Below are 19705 nucleotides of genomic sequence, written 5' to 3'. Positions count from 1 at the left end.
TTCAAAGAGAAACGACACTGATAGTTTCTCTTTGAGAAACTTCCTAAAGTGTAGGTGTAGTCTGCAAATTCTCAGGCTGCTTTTGAAAATTGCCTCATTCCGGCCCCAGGCTGAAGTTTCTCCTTGGTGTGTCCCAGCAAGTGGTGCAAAGATGGCTTTTTCCTCAAGCTGTAGGCTTTTATAAAACCTGCTCTCTGTTGAAGGGAGTGTGACGTCGCTTCTGATGGAGTATGCCCCATAACGTTTTAATGAGGCATTGGGGCAGTGGCATACAGCAACATTCACAGGAGGGGATTCGCCACAAAAAAATCAGGGGCTTGGCGGCCTCCAATGTAAGGCTGCCGGTCCCCTCCCCCCTCCAAAACACCAGCACCAGTATCTCCCTCAGGCCTTTTCCCCCCTGCGCACTGTGTCCAGCAGCTTCTCCTTCCTCCACCTGTCCTTTTACCGCCCCTTCCTGCCCCAGCCCAGCACCTGTATTCCTGCAATCTTTTCCCCTGCTACCTCCTGCCACTCCCAAACTAATTTTGCTTCCCTCTGTTCCTCCGCTGCCCCCCTCCCAGAAGAGCAGTGTGCCTTACTGTCCCAAATGTGGTGCCTTGAGAGGGTGGTTGGCAACATGTGCCTCCTTTGGGCCTGTGCAGACCAATAAGATATTCTGAATTGGCCTTTGTAGGCTGATGCCATAGGCCCACCCAAGCAGCTTCAAGGTTTTGAACAGTCTATATCACTATCTGTCTCCGCTTTTGGTGGGCCTATTAAGATCGAAGATGATACTGCCCCTAACTGCTGTAAAATAAAATCTTGAACTGAGAGGAGTAGACAGGGAGAGAAAGCAGCACCACTGGCACTGTCAAAGGCTGAGCTTCTTGAGGATTTACTGAATCCCTGGAATGCGTTGACCTCATGTCTTGTGGTAACAGTCTACGCTTATAGCTGAGAAGCACGGCTGCATGCTTATTCTTTTTATGGCTTGTTTCCATTACCAAAGGTAAAATAACATGGCATAAAGGCTTTGACAGCTTTCTCCTGAGCCATCCCCATTGTTCTAAAATAAGTTAGAGCAATTGGTCATTCAGAACCTGAGCTTATACCATACTGAGTATTTGTAATTAAATTGACTTTTCCTCTCTCTTCATTCATGCTTTTGTTTAGGCTCTCTATCTCAACTGGGTTGTGGAGTCAAGACGGAACATTTTGGCCATCCTCCAAGACATGCCCTCGCTGCGACCTCCCATTGACCATCTCTGTGAACTGCTGCCACGTCTACAGGCCCGCTATTACTCAATCGCGTCCTCTTCCAAGGTGAGTCCCTTATTTCTGGAACCTTTCTTAATTTGGCTATTCCGAAACTGCCACATGCAGGTCTGCCAATGCACCTCAGCCCTTACCTGCAGCACCCCCTACGTTTGCTGTTGAGCAAATGTTACCCAGTACCTGTTAAATGCAGTTTCTTACTTCACTGATGGCTATCGGTCAAACTGTGTTTAGACATGTTTACCAAGCTTCTTTCACCATTGACATAAACTAACTGATCCAAATCTAAGAGTTGAGAAGCCAGTGCCCTTCAGAGCTGAAAACCAGACATAATTTTAAGAGGGATGATGGTCCCAGATGAAACTGAACATCTGTGTAGTGTGACTGCTAGCATTTTTCCCATCTCTATTTCTGACTTTATTGCCCTTGTAGGTGCATTCCAACTCCATCCATATTTGTGCTGTGGTTGTGGAGTACGAGACCAAGACCGGCCGTGTGAACAAAGGAGTAGCCACCCAATGGTTGAAGAACAAGATGCCATCTGACAATGGACACAAATTGAATGTTCCCATGTTTGTGAGGAAATCACAGTTCCGACTGCCCTTCAAATCCAGCACACCTGTGATTATGATTGGGCCTGGAACCGGAATTGCTCCCTTCGTGGGTTTCATCCAGGAAAGGGCTTGGCTGAAGGAGCAAGGTAAGAGCTGGGGCCTTTTCCAGTGAGGCTGCTTCCGTATCCAGCAGAAACTGACCTCACTCGGCCCTTTGTCTTTCACATCCAGGATTTGAGGACTTTAGAATCTCCACCTCCTTTCAAATCTGAGTATAGATTGCTTGCTGTGGAAAGCCATTCCTATGCAGATTTTCCAGTTCCTGCTTTTACCCTGTGGTTGATAATGGGAATATCATGATTTGCTGTGGCTTTGTATGGAGGACTACTTGTTACCTTCTCCAGTGAAAGCACAGACACAAAATTATGCTGTGCTGTCCCATTTTTATAGTAAGGTAAAGATTCTGTCCTGAAGGTCATATTCCCTTCCAGCAGGTTTTTCAAAACAAACCTAACCTGTGGCACCACTGATCTTAAACAAAGGAAAATTGGTTCTTACCTGCTAATTTTTGTTTCTGTAGAACCACAGATCAGTCCAGACTCCTGAGTTTTGCCTCCCCTCCAGCAGATGGAGACAGAGAAAGTTTTACTGACACTGCCATGTAACTTAGGGTGCCACCTGCAGTCCCTCAGTATTGATCTGTACCAAAGCCAAGATAGTAGAAAAAACAAACCACTCACCACTATCAATAACCCCCTGAATGAGCAGCAGGAATAGGCAAACCAGAACCAAGAAAAACCAGACCTCATCAAACCCCAAAAGGTGGACTAACCAAAAACTTGTGCCATTCTTCAGATTAACTACAATGATAGATCAAGTGGACTCTCCACAACACCATTACTCAGTCAGACAGGACTCTGGACTGATCTGTGGTACTACAGGAACGAAAATTAGCAGGTAAGAACCAATTTTCCTTTCCCTGTAAGTACCCAGATCAGTCCAGACTGTGGGATGAACCAAAGCTTCCCTAAACAGGATGTGACCTCGAGAGTCCCGCTCGAAGCACACTCACTAAAACCTATGACCTCTGGGGCCTGGACATCCAAACAATAATGCCTAGTGAAAGTGTGCAGTGACTTCCAAGTAGCCGCCCTGCAAATCTCTTGCGGGGATACTTGCTGACAGTCAGCCCAGGACGCCGCCTGAGGACAAGTAGAATGAGCCCTCAAGCCCTCCGGAACTAGACACCCCTGACAGATATATGCGGAGCCAATAGCTTCCTTCAACCAACGTGTAATTGTGGCTATAGATGCTTTAGGCCCCTTCTTTGCACCACTCCACAGTACAAAAATGTGATCTGATAAACGGAAGCTGTTAGTAACCTTAAGGTACCTTCACAAAAGTGTACTTCAAATCCAAAAGCCACAATTCTCTCGCATGAGGGGTTATAGGCTCCAAGCTTGGGAAAGCCAGACGCTCCACCGATTGATTAACGTGAAATGACAAAACCACCTTTGGCAGAAAAGCTGGAACTGTCTGAAAAGGAAACCCCGGAGTCCGAGATCCTTAAAGGTTCCCTACACGAAAGAGCCCGAAGTTCCGAGATTCTTGTAGCAGAACATATTGCTACCAAGAAAATGACCTTCAAGGTGAGATCTTTTATGGTAGCCCTTCTAATAGGCTCAAAGGGTACCTCGCATGTGCCCTTCAGGACTAAATTAAGGCTCCAGGAGGGACAGACCTTGTGAACTGGATGGTGCAAATGCTTCACCCCAAGGAGGAAATGCACAACATCCGGATGCGCAGACAGTGCTGCCCCGTGCACCTTCCCGTCCTAACCGCCACCACTTGAACCCCGAGGGAGTTAAAGGACAAACCCTTCACCTTTTGCAAAAAAAGCAAGAATATGTGCCATAGGAACCACCCCTTATTCTTTGCACCAATCCTCAGACTTTCTAAACTGTCACATATGCCAGGGAGGTGGAAGACTTTGCCTGCGAAAGAGTAGAGATAACCTCCTCAGAGTAACCCTTCTCTCTCAAGCGTTTCCTCTCAAAAGTCAAGCCGTGGGACAAAACTGAGCTGCCTGATCTAGAAATATGGGACCTTGATGCAGCAGGTTCGGCATATGACCAAGCCTCAGTGGGCCGTCCACATCTAGATTGACCAGATCTGCAAACCAGGGTCTCTAAGGCCACTCTGGAGCCACCAAAATGATATCCCCCCTGGTAAAGCTCAGTGGCCAAGATGGAAACACATTCAGTAGAATGTCTTGCAGCCAAGGAAGGACCAAGGTGTCTACTCCCTCTGCTCCATGCTCTTTTCTGCGACTGAAGAAGTGGGGTGCCTTGGCATTCCTCTGCATTGCCATCAAATCCATGTGAGCCTTGCCCCACCTGCGACAAATGAGATCATTGCTGCATCCAACAGTTCCCACTCCCCTGGATCCAGCTGCCGACATGTCAGAAAATCTGCCTGTACATTATCGATCTCAGCTATGTGAGAGGCTGCTATCCTCATGAGATGCTGCTCCGCCCAGTGAATTAGCTCCTGAGCCACCGCCTGATGCTTGGTACCACCTGGTTGGTTGACATATGCCACCATCATTGCATTGTAGGACGAATTTCTGACTGAACAGTAGAAGAGTGGAAGGAATGTACCCAGTACCAACCAGACCACCCTAGTCTCCAGGCGATTGATGGACCACGATGCTTTCTCCTTCGACAGAGGCCTTGCAATGACTGATTCTGGCAGACTTCTCCCCAGCTGGACAGACTGGCATCTGTAGCAACCACTACCCAGTCTGGAACTTCCAAATCCACATCTCGACACAAGGGATCCTGACCAAGCCACCAATAGAGACTGGACCTGGATAACTCCATCAGCGGAAGCAGAAGATGAAACTGTTCTGACAAAGGATCCCATTGGGAAAGTAACGCCTCTTGCAAGGGTCTCGTGTGCAAAAGCCCAAGGCACGAGCTCCAACATAGATGCCATGGAACCAAGAACCTGCAAGTAATCCCAGACCCTGAGTACTTGGCTCACCAGCAAGCTGAGAACTTGCAACTGCAACTTGACAATGCGCTCCTCTGTAAAGAACACTTTCCCTAGCTTGGTGTCAAAGCGTGCCCCCAAAACCTCCAATACCTAAGATGGGATGAGATGACTCTTGGACCAATTCACAACCCAGCCAAGCGACCTTAAGTGGTGATGAATTAGATCCACCATTTGCTTGCACAGGGCCTGCGACTTTGCTCAAATAAGCTACTCATCCAGATAAGGGTGCACTAGAGCTTCCTCCTCCCAGAGAGTGTCTGCCACCATCACCATCACCTTGGTGAAGGTCCTGGGAGCCATTGACAGTCCGAAAAGCAGGGCACAAAATTGGAAATGCCTTCTGAGGATCTGGAACCTCAGAAAGCTCTGTTGGTCGAACCGGATGCCTATGTGCAAGTACGCCTCTGAGGGGTCCAGGGACACCAAGAAAGGAAAATTTGGTTCTTACCTGCTAAGTTTCGTTCCTGTAGTACCACAGATCAGTCCAGTCACCTAGGTTCATCTCCCCTTATCAGTAGATGGAGACCGAGAAAAAAGCTTCGCTGACACCGTATCTAAGCAACTGTGCCATCTGCAGTTCATCAGTATATATCTGTATCAAAGCAGATAATAGCAAAAAATATGGAACCATTAAACAACAATTAACAAGAACATGGAATGCAACAGAGAACAATCTTACAGCTGAGCGGACGACTCTCCCCTTAATATAACCCCCTCCTAATTGGGCAGGCTCTGGACTGATCCGTGATACTACAGGAACGAAAATTAGGTAAGAACCAATTTTCCTTTCCCTGTACGTACCCGGATCAGTCCAGACACCTGGGATGTACCAAAGCCCTTACCCAGGGTGGGACTGGGAAAGTCTCACTCGCAAAACACTCTCTCGCCAAAGGAAGGGTTTGCCGGAGCCCCGACATCTAAGCGATAGTGCCTTGCAAATTTCCTGTGGGAAAACAAGTTGAGACTCCGCCCACGAGGCCGCTTGCGAACGTGTGGAGTGAGCACGCAAGCCTTCCAGAACTGGACGACCCTGTGTGTAATATACGCGGAAGAAATAGCCTCCTTCAACCATCATGCAATAGAGGCATTAGAAGCCTTGGAGCCTCTATTAGTACCACTACACAGCACGAAGAGGTGATCGGACCTCCTAAAGTCATTGGTAATCTAGAGGTAACTCAATAAAGCTCTCCGAGCATCTAGACATTTGAGCTCCCTCGCATTAGGATCAGACGCCGTTAAGTTAGGAAAAGCCAGAAGTTCCACTGACTGAAATGGAATGCTGAAACTACCTTTGGTAAAAAGGAAGGTACTGTCCGTAACTATTGTGTAAACCGTTGTGATGGTACGTCTGAACGATTGTATACAAAAATCTATAAATAAATAAAATTCCGAAATCTGAAGGAAAGGATCTCGACAAGATAATGCCTGTAACTCAGAAATTCTTCTAGCCGAACAAATGACAACGAGAAACATTACCGTAAGTGTCAAATCCTTTAACGTAGCCCTTCGGAGCGGCTCGAAGGGAGATTCAGACAGAGCTTTAAGAACTAGATTTAAGGTTACAGGACTGACAAGATTTCCAAACTGGAGGACAAAGATTCATCGTACCTCTTAAGAAAACTAACCACGTCCGGATGAGACGAAATAGAGAAACCTTCAATTTTTCCAAGGAGAGAACCCAGTGCTGATACCTGCACCTTAAGAGATCTAAGAGATAAGCCCTTGTGAGGCCATCCTGTAAGAAAGATATTTCAGGAATTAAGGCCCTAAGAGGGCAAATTCCCCTGTTGGAATACCAGGACTCAAAAATCTTCCATACCCAAACATAAGAGAGGTTAGTAGACTTCATTCTAAACTGTAACAATGTGGTGACTACCGAGTCCGGGTAACCTTTCCTTTTCAAACGCCTCCTCTCAAAAGCCATGCCGCTAGACAAAGCGAGCAGCCTGGTCAAAAAATATAGGATCCTGTCAAAGAAGACACGTCAGGTGGCCGAAGTGAAGCAGGCCGCCCACCGCCAGGTTGACCAGATCCGCAAACCACGGACGCAGAGGTCACTCCAGAGCCAACAGAATCACCTCTCCACAATGCTTTTCTATGCGACATAGAACCTTGCCCACCAGCTGCCACGGAGGAAAAACATATAGTAGAACTCCTGAGGCCATGGGAGAACCAGAGCGTCGACCCCCTTCGGCCCCATACTGTCTTTGGCGACTGAAGAATTGGAAGGCCTTGGCATTCCGAGAGGTCACCATAAGTTTGACGTGAGGTAGACCCCAACAATCTCGAATTAACTGCATGGCTGTCTTGGCGAGTTCCCACTCGCCTGAATCCAAGTGTGTGCAGCTCAAGAAATCCACCTGAACATTCTCTGTTCCTGCGATGTGGAATGCCGCTAATCTCTCTAGATGTTGTTCTACCCAGAGCACCAACCTCTGTGGCTCGAGAGCAACTGCCTTGCTTTTGGTTCTACCCTGCCAATTTATATATGCTTCTGTTGTTGCGTTGTCCGACAGAAATTGAACCGGACGATTCCGTAGTAATGGCAGAAACTCCTTCAAGGCTAAGCGAACCACCCTGGTCTCTAGACAGTTGATAGACCATGCAGATTGTCTCATGGACCAGGATCCCTGAGCCGAATGGGACTGACAAACTGGATGGTGGTTACTACAGATGCCAGTCTCTCTGGATGGTGAGCAATCGGGAACTTTGAGGTCCACTGCCCGACTGAGATTAGAAGTCTGAAGCCACCATGACAGACTGTCTCTCGGCAAACCCTTGAGAGGTAAGCGGATATGATATTCTTCCGATACTGGCTTCCAGCAGGACAGCAATGCTGTCTGTAGTGGTCTCATATGGGAAAACGCCCAGGAAACCAAGTCCAGCGAGAGGCCATCGAGCCGAATACCTGTAAGTAGACCCAGACCTTGGGTACCTGCAACCACAAAAACCGGCAGACCTGGGCCTGAAGTTTCAAGATTCGATCTTGAGAAAGACTCTGCCTATAAGAGTATAGAACCGAACTCCTAAATACTCCAAAGTTTGTGTTGGTGATAGCTGACTTTTGTTGTGATCCACTACCCAACCTAGGGGCTGTAGGACTTCAAGAAATCTATGAACAGACTTGCAGCATAGAGACTCTGACTTAGCTCTGATCAACCAATCGTCCAAATATGGGTGAACTAGAATACCCTCCTTTCGAAGGAAAGCTGCCACCACCACAATCACCTTGGTGAAAGTTTGTGGAGCCGTGGTGAGACCAAACGGAAGAGCCTGAAACTGAAAATGTTGACACAGAATCATGAAGCGGAGAAAATGCCGGGTTTCCATCCTGAAGCATGGCACCTTGAGTTTTGCATTGACCTTCTTTAAATCGAGTATCGGCCTAAATGAACTCTCCTTTTTGGGGACCAGAAAATAAATGGAGTATCTCCCCTGACGGAGCTCCGCTCTGGGAACTGGTACTACCGCACTTAACCGATATAAACGGTCTAGAGTCAGTTGTACTGCCGCTCACTTGATCGGATAGCTGCATGGGGAAATTAGAAAAAGTTCCTGTACGGGACTCGCAAATTCTAAAACGTAACGTTTCTTATCACATTGAGAACCCACTGGCCTTGAGTGATCTTGGCCCACTCGTCGTAAAAGTGCTGTAAGCGACCTCCTATAATAGGAAAGACAGAGTGGACCAGCCTGGCATCATTGGGTAGAATTACCTCCTGCCGGGGAGCCACCAGAGTATCCCCTAAAGGACCTTCTGGCTCCACGAAAGGATTGTCCCCATGCTTGCCCCCGCGAAAAACATTCTCTGCAGTCCTGGCATACCATGGGTAGGCCGCAATTTTCTGTTGGACCGAAAACGAGACCTTGATTGGAAAAAATCTTTTATCCTCGGGTAACCTGAGGACTTTGTCTCCAAGAGACTGGATCAGCTGCTCTGGATCCTCGCCAAACAAGAACTTACCTTTGAAAGGCAAGGATGCAATTGTGTCTTAGAGGAAACATCCGCCGCCCAATTGCGAAGCCAAAGCAACCTTCGGGCGGTTACAGGTGATGCCATTACTATGGACGAAGTACGCAGCAAATCATAGAGGGCATCCGCACTGTAAGCCACAGCTGCTTCCACATGCTCAGCCATATCCGCGTCCACACCTGATTGAGACAAATTACTTTGAGGCTGCTGTACCCACTGGAGACTAGCAGGCTGCAAGAAACTTGAACAAAGCGCTGCACGCTAACCTAGGGAAGCCTCCTCAATAATCCTTTTAAGGTGTAACTCCATCTTACGGTCTTGTACATCTTTTAAAGCGGCCGAACCAATAACCGGAATTGTAGTGCGCTTAGTCACAGCAGACACCGCCACATCTACTTTCAAGAGAGAAAAAAATTCAAAATATTGTTCTGGTAGAGGGTGAAGTTTCCCCATGGCTCTTGACAACCTTTAAACCAGAATCAGGAGTCCCCCATTCCTCTTCTAACTTCCTAACCGACTTGTGGTAAGGGAAAGAAGTTGGAGGATCTCGGATGGCATCTAGTACAGGGTCCTCACCGTCCAAATCCTGGTTCTCCTGAGGCATTTTAACCCCAAGAACCTGATAAGCCAAGGGAAGCAAAACCTCCAGCTCTTTCCTTTTAAAAAGGCGGATCACCTTAGGATCCTCCACCTCATGAATAAAAGAGACCGGGTCAACCCCTTGACTCACATCCTCGGTAGCCGGAGCCACTAGGGGAGCTTGGCCAGACCCCGAACCAGTACCACCAGGAGCTATGTTAGCATCTTCCAGATCAACTGCCCCAGCTGTATCACCCTGCGGGTGAAAAATCAAGCCTGTGCTGAGGAAACCCTATTACTGGGCATAGGAGACCTCCTGGGACACCCCCCCCCCCCGAAGGACCCTCAGTGGGCTGGACTGGTGGAATCTGTGGCTGTGTAGTCCCCCCCCCCCCCCCCCCCCCAAGCTGCTTTCTGTCTGGCCATATAGGCATCATGTCTGTGAAGAAAAGCCTCCGTGCACCAAAACCAGCATGGTCTGGTTGAAAAACAGGCAGAGCTTTCCTCCCCTTCTAGCCTCCCTGCCCGGTCCCCAACCTGGAACGGACCAGAGACAGAGATGAGGACCCTCCCCCCACCCCCGGTGATGCGGGAACTAAAATGGCCGCCGTTCCTACGCCAGCTGGGTGAGGTAAAAAAAGAAGTTGCAGCCAGTCCAAAAGACAACGATACTAGACGCTGCTTAGCAGGAGAAGGAGCCACAGACGAAACCTCCCCACCATCGGCACAGCGCATAACCCCAACCTATTAAGCCGGGAAGAATCAGAGCTGCATGAGTGGCATGCCCTGCCGAGAGCCATAAGGTAGAGAGAAAATTAAAATCCTTTCTCTGAAGGTTCCCCAAACAAACAGCCAGAGCCCCACAAAAAGCTCCTACCTTAGGGGTGGAAGTTGCTCGCCTGTAGAGCAGTGCCCGGTGCAAACAGTTTTTTGTGTTTGGGGGTTTGTTTGTTTTTTTTTAATTAGCTTTAGTTAAAAATGAACAACCTGCCCTGAAAAATAGGCAAAAATAGCCAAAAAAAGTATTGTAAAGAGCCTGCAACCGCCTCAGCGGACAACCAGATTTACACCTCACGGGCGCCCAGACCAAGCTCACACAAGGGTACCATCCCCCAGCTCGGCCACCTCAACCGGACAGGGAAGAACCCCAAGGATTCTAAAAATAAATAAATAAATAAAAGAAACCCCTGGGAGGAAGGCTCAAAAGAAAAAAATTTGTTGAAAAAAAATGTCAACTGCAGAGAAATACTGAGGAACTGCGATTGCTTAGAATACGGTGTCAGTGAGGTGTTTTTCTCTGTCTCCATCTGCTGATAGGGGGAGATGAACCCAGGTGCCTGGACTGATCCGGGTACGTACAGGGAACTCCCCCTTGCGCACAGCTTCAATGCCTGATTGGAGAGTCTGCATACGAAAACCAGGAACCTTGAGGGCCCTGCTCGCTTTCTACAAATCCAAGATGGGGCAAAAAGTCCCTTCCTTTTTAAGAACCACAAAATAGATGGAGTAACAATCCTTTCTCTGGTCCTCCAGGGGTATGGGAACAATAGCTCTGAGCCATTGCAGATGGTCTAGGGCAGGGGTGGGCAAGTCCGGTCCTCGAGGGCTGCAAACCAGTTGGGTTTTCAGGATACCCCTAATGAATATGCATGAAATAGATTTGCATACAACTGAGGCAGTGTGTATGCAGGTCTCTCTCATGCATATTCATTAAGGATATCCTGAAAACCCGACTGGTTTGCAGCCCTCGAGGACCGGACTTGGCCACTCCTGGTCTAGGGTCTCCTGCACAACCCATCTCTTCTCCACAGGGGCGCAAGGGGAAACCATTGAACAGGTTCCTTAGTGGAAGAGCAAACTCTAAAGTGTAACCTTGTTCTGTCACACTTAAGACCCACTGGTCCCTGGTAATTTTGGTCCACTCCATGTAGAGTCAGCCACCCCCCCCCCCCCCCCCCCCCAAATAACCTGCACAGAGGGGTGGACCAGCCTCGCTTCATTGGGAGGATTTGGCTCCAGAGCCTACCTGGTTAGAGCCATCCCTATTTGGCTTCCTGCTTCAAAAGGACTGGTTCCAAGACTGCTGCCTACCTGAGGCAGTCTCTGGGAGCTCCCCAAGGGATGCCCCTGCTGAAAACGCCTATTCCCTCGAAAACGCAAACGTCCCGAAGAGGAACCTTTGGTCCCCCCACTAGGCTTCTTCTCGGGCAACTTATGAACCTTGTTCTCTCCCAGATGCTTAATCAACTCCTTCAAGTCTTCTCTGAACAGCAACTTTCCTTTGAAAGGCAATGCACCCAACTGGGATTTGGACGAGACATCCGCGGACCAATTCCGCGACTAAAGGCGTCTGGCTGAGCCTGCTGACGACATGGTCCTGGAGGACGTCTTTATGAGGTGATACAGTGTAACAGCACCTTAAGTGATCATGGCCTCCAGCTGCTCCGCTTGTTTTGCCTCCTGGGAGGACAAGGATCTGTCAGCCTGCAATTGCTGCACCCAGTGCGAAGACTGAAAATACCGCACACCGCAGCATGAATACCAAGCGCCGATACCTCAAAACTCTTCTTCAGATGAACCTCAAGCTTCCTATCCTGGAGATCCTTCAAAGCCATGGCTCCGGCTACTGGGATAGTTGTTTTCTTAGTTGCGGCTGACACCGAGGCATCCACCTTCGGGACCTGCGACAACTCCAGCATGTCCTCGGGCAAAGGATATAACTTATCCATAGTCCTGCCAACCTTCAAACCAGTCTCTGGAGTCTCCCACTGCCGGACAACAGCTTCCTGACTGATTTGTGAAAAGGAAAAGCCTTGCTGGACCTCTCAAGCCATCCATAACTGCGTCCACGTCTTCGTGAATAGGCTCTTCCTGGGGAATCTTGATGCCCAACTCATCCAAGACACAGGGAATAAGAGGACCCAACTCCTCCCTCTGGAGCAAACGCACACCACCTTGGGATCATCCCCTTCCAATGGGTGGGCCATCTCCCTGACCATCCGGGGAAGGAAGCACATGAGGAGGAGCAGAGTCCGGCGAGAAGCTGATGTCAGAAACGTCCAAAGGATCGTTCGCTACAGACCCTTGGGGGCACCCCCCCACCCTACAAGGGCTCGCCGAACTCTGGTGGTCCCCGTGCCTCCTGAGACCTTAGATCTCTTGCGAGGCTGAGGACATGATCCAGAAACAAGCTTGGACCCCAGCCGCCCCGCAGCCTTCCAGGCCAAATAAGCCCTGTACCTCAACAGCACAAAATCCTCAGATTCCTTCCCCCAGGAGGTCTTCCTCCCTGTCTGGATAACCCTCTCTGGCTCCCTGGGCCTCCACGGGGCTCTGAACGGCCAGAGACAGAGGAGGGACATCCCCTCCCCCTCCATTGCGTAGCAGCCGCGAAGGAAACCAAAATGGCCACCGTTCCTGTGCTGACAAGGAACAGGTCAGCAGCTTCCCGCAGCGCAGACCAAGCTCTCTGACCTGTGCTGCTGCTCCAACCCCCGCTGGGTATTCCCGAACTGCCCCCTCTCCCGGAGAGGTAGTGGGAGCAGAGATCATCTCAGGAGAGCCGTGATTGCTGCTCTCCACAAGCCTTACACGTGGTGCTGCGCAGCATGGCCCCTTAGCGAAGCAGCTTGCGGGAGTCTGTCGCCGGGCATTAACAGAAAGGAAACGAGCTCTGATCCAGAAAATAAAAAGAAGCCTTCCCCAAGATTAGCTGACACTCAAGCAGAGGAAAATCAAGATAAAACACAATCTAACCTCCTAGCTCTAACCTCGTCCTCTACTTTTTTTTTTTTTTTTTTTAACTTTAAACTCTCTTGAAGCAAAGGCGAAAAACCCAAAGAAGCACTTCCCTGCAGAGAAGAAGGCAGCAGGCTCAGCAGACCCTTCAGGAGGAGAGGGAACTGGCCCCACCAGTTTTCAACCTCCGGCGAAAAGGGACCGAGCAAAGTTAAGGGTTCCCAACCCTCTACTTGTCCACCCTAGGACCAGGAAGGATGGCCCCACCAGGACCTACCAACCTCCTGGGAGGGAACCTGTCTCACTAAAAAAAAAAAAAAAAAAAAAATTGATTTTAAACAGGTACAGACTGCAGGTTTTGCACCTCTACCATTTGCTGGAGACAGAGAAATACTGAGGGACTTGCAGGTGGCACACTAGATTATACGGCAGTGTCAGTGAAACTTTCTCTGTCTCCATCTGCTGGAGGGGAGGCAAAACCCAGGATTCTAGACTGATCTGGGAACTTGAGATGAGTGAGCAGAGATTAACAGAAGAGGCAAGCATTGGTAATATCATGGGGGATGTAGTTCAGAAGATTGCATGTCCAATGATGAAAATAGCCTTCTGAATTTCATTTCCTATAATGCTTGGTAAATGGCACATTGTGTCAGCATAATGTCCCTGTATTTATTTCTTTCAACTCATGGCCTAAATATGATTGATTTACTTGGAGGCCTAACTTCCTTTTTGTAACAGTTTTCAAATAAATGAAATGCGATTTTGTGTAGAGGGCTCACCCTTCTCTTATGAACACTTATCACATTGCCTTGCTTTGTAAGAAGAATGTTTTTAGGTCTTGTAAAAAAAAAAACAAAACAAAACAGTGCAAGCGGACAAAAGATTAAAGAACCTGTTTCATTTGTGTGTCACAGGCAAAGAAGTTGGTGAGACAGTGCTGTACTACGGCTGTCGCCATGTGAACGAGGACTACCTTTACAAAAATGAGCTGGCTCAGTTCCACAAAGACGGAGTTCTCACCCAGCTCAACGTGGCCTTCTCTAGAGACCAGGACTATAAGGTGACTGTTCGGCCTCAAGGTTGCCAAGCTCTGCACGTTCCGCTCTGATCCTGTGCAATGCAGTGGGTTGTCCAGCTCTAGTGCTTAGAATGTAAGGTTGAGAACAATGACATAGGTCTGCCAAGAGATTTAACTTTAGTTTTCTCTTCTGACTCTGTGAAGGCCTGGTTTCCAGCCTCGCACCTCTGAGCTAAGTGGTGCTTTCTTATGAAAGCAGCCGTTCTGCATTGCAGTTTTGTCACCTCTGCAGACTTGTTCCCTTGCAGTGTGTATTTATTTATTTATTTTTATTTAAGTTTTTTTATATACCAACATTCAAGACAGTAGTCCCATCATGCTGGTTCACAAGAAACAGGGGTGCAATAAACTTTACAATTTGAACAATGGTGCAGAAAAGCAGTTACATGTAACAGGGAATCAATAACTAGGAGTAAGAAGGAAAATGAAGATCAAATAATTATATATATATATATAATAACATTATAAGAGGTGGCTATTAATGCTATTACTAGCGAAGAATGTTGATTGGAGGAGGTTAAGTAATGTTGGAGTTAGGAAAGGCCTGCGTGAACAGCCACGTCTTGAGTCTTTTCTTGAATGTTGAGATGCTGGGTTCCATTCTAAGATTCGGGGGAATGGCGTTCCATAAAGTTGGACCAGCTGTGGAGAAGGCCCGATCTCTAAGCGTGATGTGTCTGGTAGTTTTGGCTGGAGGTACTTGAAGAGATCCTTTGTAAGCATCTCTTGTCGGTCTTGTTGAGTAGTGTAATCGGAGGGGGATATGGAGATCGATTGGGGCTAATTGATGGATGTTTTTGAAAATGGTGAGAATGGTCTTGTAGATTATTCTGAAGTGGATAGGCAGCCAGTGGAGGCCCATCAGGATAGGGGTTATGTGTTCTCTTCTCCTGGTGTTAGTGAGTATACGGGCGGAGGCATTTTGGACCATTTGCAATGGTTTGGTGTGTGAAGAAGGGAGACCAAGCATGATGGAGTTACAATAGTCCAGCTTTGCGAAAATGATTGATTGTAGAATCGTTCTGAAGTCATGTGTGTGGAAGAGAGGCCGTATTCTTTTCAGCACTTGGAGCTTATAAAAGCAGTCTCTGGTGGTTTTGTTGATGTTCGCTTTCAGGTTTAGGTGATTGTCAATTAGAACTCCTAGGTCTCTCACTTGTGTAGTATTTGGTAAGGCTGGATGAGTGGGGTGTGAGGGAGCTGTTTTCTGGTGTGATGAGTAGAAGTTCCGTTTTTGAAGAATTTAGTATAAGGTTGAGACTTGTGAGAAGCTGTTTGATATTTTGGAGGCAGGTTTCCCAGTGAGACAGTGTTTTTGCGAGTGACTCCTTGATGGGGATCAGGACCTGAATATCGTCAGCGTAGAGGAAGTGTTTGAGATTGAGGTCAGTGAGAAGTTTACATAAAGGTAACAGATAAATGTTAAACAAGGTAGGAGACAGGGATGAGCCCTGAGGGACTCCTACTGACGCAGGGTGAAGAGAGGATTCTTTATTATGAATCTTAACCTTATATCCTCTGTTGCTGAGGAAGGTTCTAAACCAAGATAGGGCGGTGCCCGAGATACCTATGGCTGTTAGTTGGTTGATGAGAAGAGAGTGATTGACCGTGTCAAATGCAGACGAAAGGTCGAGTAGGATCAGAAGGAAGGATTGTCCTTTGTCTAAGCCTAGGATGATGTGGTCGGTCATAGAGATGAGAAGGGTTTCCGTGCTTAAGGTTTTACGGAATCCGTATTGTGATGGGAAAAGTAGGTTATTGTCTTCAAGGTAGTTTGAGAGTTGGGAGTTTACCAATTTTTCCATTATCTTGGCTATGAAGGGGAGGTTGGCTATAGGTCTAAAGTTGTTAGGATCGTTTGGGTCCAGATTTGGTTTTTTGAGAAGGGGTTTGAGTGAGGCTAGTTTGAGGTTGTCCGGGTAGAGTCCTTGAGTGAGGGAGCAATTTATGATATCTGCCAGGGTTTTGGCGATAGTGCTGCAATAATGGCCCTGCACAACTTGATAAAGAGCAAATCGTAGGTTTCACATTATTTTAATATTTTAGGGTCTGCTGCACTAGAGAACCCAGAAAGTGAGGGAAGGGGAGGAAAGACGTTGCTTAGGAAGCAGCAAATTCTTGAATGGTGTTGAATGCCCGAGGGGATGAGAACTTGGCAGTATCAGGCAGGAAGTGTCCACAGCAAAAAACTGGAGATTTTCCCCCAATCTACCTCCTCCAGAGAAAAAAGAACTCTTCAGCAAAAATCTAGAGTTGAGTTTTACCCCTGTGGTAAGAACCTCTGGAGCTCGATATCCTCTCTGTTCGTGCCATTAGATGGAGGAATTGTATTTCCTCCTCTGTGAGCAGAGAGTGCATTATTTGTGTATTGTGTGGTTATATATTTTAGGATGTATATGTGTGTTTTGTAAAACCCCCCTGGGTGGTTTCTTAAGCAGGCTAAATACTTGTTATGGGTTTTACAAGGAGGCTAAGGAGAGAGAGCAGCAGGAATCTTAGCTAGTCAAGGAAATACACCTTGATTCCCTTGACACAAGGGGTTATGTTCCAAACAGCCCGTGTTGATGCGGGGTCTGTGGGTACTTTCACCTGCAACTTTGCACCAATTTTCAAAATATGCGATGAGCATACTGTTCCCTCTGAAAATGTCTCGGGGGGGGGGGGGGTGAGGAATGCATGCAGACATCTGCAGGGGCTTTTTCACCTTGAAAATAATGTGTAGATCTGAAAATGTAATCCATGCACGTTATCTTGTTCTGTTTCAATGTAAACCGATGTGATCTTTATTTCATATAGGAACACCGGTATATAAAAATCTAAAAATAAATAAATAAATAAAATCTTTTCCCTGACCTAAGCCTGCTCCCAGGAATGCCTGGTGTTTGTGTGCATGTTGATCTCCACACATGTTTTAACCTAGGTAAGGGGCAGCAGTTTCCAGATAAATATGTATTGACAAAGGCAACTATTAGAAGCCATTTACATGGGTAAAGGATGTTTCCCTAGCTAAACTTAAAGGATTGGTTTAGTGGCCCAGCTGTTCTATTTTCTTTTGTACTGGAAGCCCAGTTTTTATCGTTGAGGCTGGCAAAGCTATGGCGTTAGTGCCCGCAGCCCCTCAGAGGATGCCAGTAGTCAGCTCTTGAGCTCGGGGTCTTCAGAGTGAGCCATAGATCACACCCCAAGACCATGTGAGAGCTGAGCCAGGGAACTTAATAGGAAGAAAAGTCCAAAGGTAATCACAGCATATTAACCTTCATCCCTTAAATAGTCTCAAGGCAGGAAAAGAGTCAAATTCTTTGTTTGCTGGGTTAGCGGGGGAAGGGAAGAGGGAGCCTATGGGAGTGCACTCACAAACCAGGTCAAGAACAAGCTGCAATCTAGCAGGCAGAAGGAAGGACTGCCTAGACTGGGACATCCATTCACTTTGTTGGGTTTTCCCACCCAGCAATTTCCTCAAACTGCTCTTCAGGCTTCCAATGGACTATGGTGCTGTGAGCCTTCCTTAGTAACTACTTGGAGTTTTTCCCCCTAGTCCAACCCTTGCATTGAGTGTTGCCACCCAGGAGCCACAAGCCACAGTTCTTACTGCCTGCTCTCTCCTAAGTCCAGTCCGCAGGCATTAAGGCTGTGCATTCAACGGCCATTCGTTAATTCGTTTCCCGTTACATGCATACGTTTTTTTGTATGTATTATACGTCCCGCGACGTACGCGAATATTGAGAAACGAATGGCCACCGAACACACATTCCTAGCAGGCAGCGCTGTTGAGCAATGTTTGAAACTCCCTCCCCTCCCAGGGGCTGTGCATGTTGCCTCTGCAGCATCCCAGCTCTCCTGGGGAGCAGACGCCAGGCCCAGGAATTGAAGCTGGATCCACCCTTCTGATGAGCTGCAGGGCTGCTCCCATCTTTATTGGCGAGTGATATTCCCTTTTCCTCAGCTATTTAGTTTTGCCTCACTTTTTATGTATTTATCGGGCATTTATTTCCTGTTCTGTGCTTTGAGCATTTGTTTTGTAACTGTGTGAGTTAAACTGGTAAATCCCCCATGTGTTACTTTTTACTTCCCTGCTTTCTAAAACTACCCCCTTTATATTGCCAATAGATTTATGTTCAACATCTACTGAAGAAAAACAAAGAAAATATTTGGAAGCTGATCAGCGAGGATAATGCACACATCTATGTCTGCGGGTGAGTGTAAGGTCCTGAAGAGACTCTACTGCAAAGGCCTGAACTGCCTCTCCTCCGCTCAGAAGATTTTAGTTCAGTGCTGGATTGCTAACTCCTTTCCCTTGGGCACTGCTGCTCAGTATCCTCCTTTGGCAGGATTAGACCAAGGCCACATGAGTGCATCAGCACCACCCGCTTTCCATCCACACGGTCTTTACCTCTGTAACTGTCGTGCTGACTAGGAGGAGCTGTGCCAGGCTGATGCACTATGCTTGAGTCAAGTGACCTCGCTGAGTTGATATTCCCTGTCTTGTTCCAGTCCCAGAAGTTATTACCTAAACCAGTGGTCTGCATGGGGATCGGGAAAGCTAAATCCCTTTAGGTGCTGCACTGTGTTGTTGAAGCCAACTGGAACTTAACCTTCATGTGCATGTTTATTTATTTTATTATTTAATTCTTGTCTTCATGGTTATAACCATATCAAATCGGTTTACACAGAACAGGGGGGTATAACTTTAACTTTAACAAATCATTTAGCGTTACGGAGCATATGAAGGGGGGACAATCTTGTCAGGCCTTTTAATGGCCCTCTGAGCTGCCATCTGAACTTTTCAGTCTTGTTTGTGGTTGGGCCTGGCATCACCCTCTCTCCTGTCAACACTTCCCCTCTCCACATTTTTTAAAAGTGTTCCATGGGTAAAACAATTTCACCCGTAGAAGGGGACTTTTTAAAATTGCTACCTGACATGAGAAAATGTACATGCATGTGTCCTGTCATGCATTAACTTCACCTGGACTGAGTGGTGGTGTATCCAGGGGTGGAGCTGGGGAAAGATTTGCACTTAATGTGCATACTTTTGAATAAAAAAAACAAAAAAAAAACCTGGTAAACTTTCTTGAAACATTTCTAGATACATTTTAACAGGTATAATTGAAAAATTATCCCACCAAATCTGCTTGCACACCAAGTGGAACCTGTATGCGCATTTGCTGGTTAACTTGCACGTGGTTACTCCCACAGTGCATTTGGGTCTCTGCTGCTTCTGCTGGTGTTTGTCTGTCAGTGTCCTGGGCAGGAAGGTCCCAGGTTACTGCAGTTACATCCACATTTAAACCAGCTGTAGTTTGGAGCGGCGTGCCTTGCAGTTCTGGCAGCCACAAGAGCTGCATCTCTGCACTGAAGGTTGCTTGTTTTAAGACTGTAGCTCAGTCCTTTGAAACAATCTGGTTTTACTCTGTGGTAAGCATAAACTAGTTTTCACTTTTGTTGTTTTACTTTGTATGTGATTTGCACTGC

The 19705-nt window shown here is 47.5% G+C and overlaps 1 protein-coding gene across 4 annotated transcripts in view; it reads left to right on the top strand.

The window, feature by feature from the left end:
- Window positions 1-19705, top strand: part of LOC115097153 (NADPH--cytochrome P450 reductase) — a 174300-nt gene that overhangs the window by 152877 nt on the left and 1718 nt on the right. For all 4 annotated transcript variants that reach the window (XM_029612705.1, XM_029612704.1, XM_029612703.1 and 1 more), the window contains 4 exons: window positions 1156-1305; window positions 1690-1957; window positions 14073-14218; window positions 18344-18429. In XM_029612705.1, coding sequence (XP_029468565.1) covers window positions 1156-1305; window positions 1690-1957; window positions 14073-14218; window positions 18344-18429 — 650 coding nt within the window. The remainder of the gene's footprint in view (window positions 1-1155; window positions 1306-1689; window positions 1958-14072; window positions 14219-18343; window positions 18430-19705) is intronic.

This window comes from Rhinatrema bivittatum, chromosome 8 (genome assembly GCF_901001135.1).
Source record: "Rhinatrema bivittatum chromosome 8, aRhiBiv1.1, whole genome shotgun sequence".
In the NCBI taxonomy this organism is placed as follows: Eukaryota; Metazoa; Chordata; class Amphibia; order Gymnophiona; family Rhinatrematidae; genus Rhinatrema; species Rhinatrema bivittatum.
The sequence above is the reverse complement of the archived record's forward strand: the minus strand, read 5'-3'. Positions and strand labels throughout refer to the sequence as shown.